The sequence below is a fragment of the Brassica oleracea genome, chromosome C7 (assembly GCF_000695525.1).
Source record: "Brassica oleracea var. oleracea cultivar TO1000 chromosome C7, BOL, whole genome shotgun sequence".
Classification (NCBI taxonomy): Eukaryota; Viridiplantae; Streptophyta; class Magnoliopsida; order Brassicales; family Brassicaceae; genus Brassica; species Brassica oleracea.
The window spans coordinates 12,678,395-12,681,777 of record NC_027754.1 but is presented as its reverse complement, the minus strand read 5'-3'; the positions used below and the strand labels follow the sequence as shown (position 1 = coordinate 12,681,777).

At 39.0% G+C, this 3,383-nt stretch overlaps 1 protein-coding gene across 1 annotated transcript; it reads right to left on the bottom strand.

Moving 5' to 3' along the window:
- Nucleotides 1–1,084: 1,084 nt before the first annotated feature.
- Nucleotides 1,085–3,247, bottom strand: LOC106301737 (PXMP2/4 family protein 2-like). Its single transcript, XM_013738202.1, has 3 exons — nucleotides 2,926–3,247; nucleotides 1,719–1,828; nucleotides 1,085–1,610 (listed from the first exon to the last, which is right to left on the bottom strand). Exons 1-3 carry the CDS (start codon nucleotides 3,079–3,081, stop codon nucleotides 1,196–1,198), a joined length of 681 nt encoding a protein of 226 aa, XP_013593656.1. The 5' UTR covers nucleotides 3,082–3,247; the 3' UTR covers nucleotides 1,085–1,195.
- Between the last annotated feature and the right edge of the window lie 136 nt (nucleotides 3,248–3,383).

Sequence of the window (3,383 nt, the reverse complement as noted above, 5' to 3'; positions counted from 1 at the left end):
ATAATGTATATATTTTTGTGGATATATTGCTGAGAAATCTTATTTCTATGTACTTCTTTGTTATTTTCATCTTGGGTTCCATCAACGACAAAAGTTACTCTCCCCACAACAAAGTTGTTGAGGGCGAAGGAAGTGGTATTTAGCAACACCTTTAGCACCGGTTGTTGCATACAAAATTGGACCGGTGTGCCAATCCTCATCGCAGTGGCCGTAACTCTGTTGTCGTTGTAATATTGATTGGAGGGGAATTCCTCGCTTCGAGGAACAGCCGTAACGTATGTTGTCATTGTAACATTAGTTGGAGGGGATTTCCTCGCTTCGAAGACCAGAACCCACTCAAGGAGTTGGTAGCTAAGGAACACCGGTGTTCTCTCATCCAACATGTACCGTATTCGAACAATAATCATCAAGTTCTCCATTGTCTCGTTCTGTTTTAACATAGCTCCAAAGCCCAGTCAGACTCAGCAGGTACAAAATACCAGTTGGCATTAATTACTCTCCTTACCCCAATCTCCACGCCACGAACGAACCAGCCTTCCTATGTACAAAAGTTCAAACTTCAAACAAGATTTGTCATTATATATACAAAACAAACATAGTAAGATTTATCTAATAAGAGAAGAAAAATAGCTGGAGCAAACGACATGATAAATGCCAAACATGATATTTATTGCTCAACTCAACATCGAACAAAGATATTTTCATAAATAACATAACCTGGATAAAGACTGCATTAAATAGCTCTCTTATGTGTACCCTGTGTTCTACTGAATCAGGAAGTGAGTTGACGAAGATGAAGTCTAAGATTCTATTAAAAGCAGTTGCTTGATTTGTGAGTCGGTTAGTTTCACTTGAACGCTTAAATACACAATAACATATGCACCACTTATCTCCTGCTTAATGGTTCGACCGCTGCTAAAGTGGATCTATAGGTTCGTTCTCTCGGTCGGCTGTGGATTTCACTTTTATCGTACGGCCGATGCAGTAATTTTCGAAAGACTTGTTTCCTTCTCATTACCCTAGCCCATCCATTTCTAGTCTTCTGATTTATAGGCCAGTGATTTTTTTATGCACCAAGAACAAATTCTTTAGAAAACGAAATAATATTTTTGATTCAAGAATCTGTGTGGCAACTTTCGTTGTTGAGCATCGCAATTACACTCGGTTTTGTTTTCAGTTGAGATGGAAAAACGAATCATACTCCATCAGTGCCACCTCGTTCTTTAGGCGTTAGAAACGGAGTAGTGAACCATTGCTTCCAAGCTGCATCTTTCTGTTGGTCGACCCACGAGAGAAAAGCGCTGTCTATAAGGCAAAAGATGTTGACGTAAAGAAGCTGGTACTGCACAGGAACGTATCTGAAGTTAGCGATCTGAAGAAGCGGCCATGCTCCTCCTTCAAGAGCTAGAGCCGGAAGAAAATCCCTCTTGAGTCCTTCTTTCACTTCAGATGTGTTCTTGCCCGTGGCGTAACCCATGTATGTGAAGAAGACCAGCAGATCTATGGGGCCGAAGATAAGACCATCCATTGCAACTTTGGCTGCTACAAAACGTGTTGACTTTGGTACATATCGAAGCCTCAGTTTTATGAATTTATCCAACCCTTCGTACCTGTGATTAATACCGCAGGTAGAACAGTGGTAGGTGAATCAGTGTTCGCTTTTGCAGTGGAAATACAAAAGTTATAGCTAAATGATCTGAGATAAGAAGGAAACAAACCAGAAGTGGCCAACAGGTCCGACAAAACCAAGCCCGAACATGCTCGTGATTGCTACTCGCTTCCAGTTGACCTTGAATTCAGCATCTCTGTCTGCCTCTTTATCCTTGTCCTGTTATATGGAACATAGATTAGTGCCCTGACCCAATATATGGCCTCGATATATAGCCCTAAATGGCTGAACAATATATTTGCGAAAATTCAATAGATCTCTCTTCATCCGGCAACTTATATATATATATATATATATATATATATATATATATATTCAACATATTTGTTATACTGCTGAACATAGTTTAGTGCATGACACCCAGGATGACCAATGCTCTAGGCAATATATAACAGAACTTAAGCAAATTTCTTCCTCCAACAACCTATATATACCTTCAAGGGAAATGGAAGTAAAAGGTCATCGTCAACATCACATAGAAAAGTACGAAATGACTAGTGGCTTCTTGATTTCTAAGGGTTATTTTGCAGCAAAGGAAGTCTTTAGTTGAAAAAAGCATCTCACTAGTCCATAGAAGCAACAATAACTTGAAGCAAGAAATAGACCATTAAAGTTGCTAATCCAAAACTTAAAGGAAAATATGTAATAGACTTTAAAAAAAAAACAAAAAAAAACAACTTCTTCCAGCAACCTATGAATCGTAGACCTTAAAAGCAAATGGAAGTAAAACGTCAGCGTCAACATCACACAGAAAAGTTCGACATATTGGTTCCATAATTATTTTGCGAGTATTTCTATCCACCATAGAAGACCTCCTCTCAACTAGTACATCTTGCAAAATGGTGAAATGCAGAAAGCTCACAACTTGATTGTTAGAAAACGCCATTAGGCATGTAAGAGTGTGAGTGTCTGCACTATTATGACGGGGTAGGTAATCTCAGCAAACAAGTGAATGCACAAGAGTTTTGAGAAATGATTTAAACAATCAACTAAGAAATGAATCCATATGTGATATTGATCAATACACATTACGAGTCACCATGTCAGGATAGCATCAATGTCTAAGGAAGAGAGGTTCATAAATTAACACGCATGTCAAGCATTACTCATTCAAGAAATCCAGAGATACCTATACGTAAATCAAGAAACCTAAACTAATCTCAAAAGATACGCAGCAAAAACAACAAATGAACACAAATTTGAGGATCGGAGAGAGAGAGAGAGAGAGAGAGAGAGGGAGATCGAAAACAACTAACGGAGAGACGAAGAAGAGGAGGAGGTTTGGCAGTGGAATGAGTGATGTATTGAGCGGTGACATCGCCGAATCCCCAGAGGAAGCCGGAGCTGATGACCTGCGTTTTCACTGGATGAACCGTCAGGCATCTCTGGTACCATCTCCAAAGCTTTATCATTATTTGACCTTTCCGTTTTCGATTAGAGATTTTTCGACCGGAGAACCGCCGCCGCGGGAGAGAAGGCTATTTTTGGTGGTTCACACAGTACAGTTTTCAAGCTCTTCTTCCTAAACTTCTTCTTTTCTTTAATCCTTTCTTCATTTTTCTCCCAGTCAACATTCACAAGCTAACTCTTTGCGATGAGAAATATCAGACTTAGTACTTGGGCTTCGGCCCATCAACATACAAATATATCATTGGACAAATAAATACAAAAATCTATGAAAAAAATGAAAATATAGACTTTTTTTTTTTTTTTT

What these genes read in the sequence shown, in the direction of transcription:
- LOC106301737 (XM_013738202.1), bottom strand. Translation starts at nt 3,081, where the DNA reads ATGATAAAGCTTTGGAGATGGTACCAGAGATGCCTGACGGTTCATCCA. An exon ending in CTCCTCTTCTTCGTCTCTCC is followed by an intron (nt 1,829 to 2,925) that starts GTTAGTTGTTTT and finishes TCCATATAACAG; the next exon opens with GACAAGGATAAAGAGGCAGA. An exon ending in GGACCTGTTGGCCACTTCTG is followed by an intron (nt 1,611 to 1,718) that starts GTTTGTTTCCTT and finishes TATTAATCACAG; the next exon opens with GTACGAAGGGTTGGATAAAT.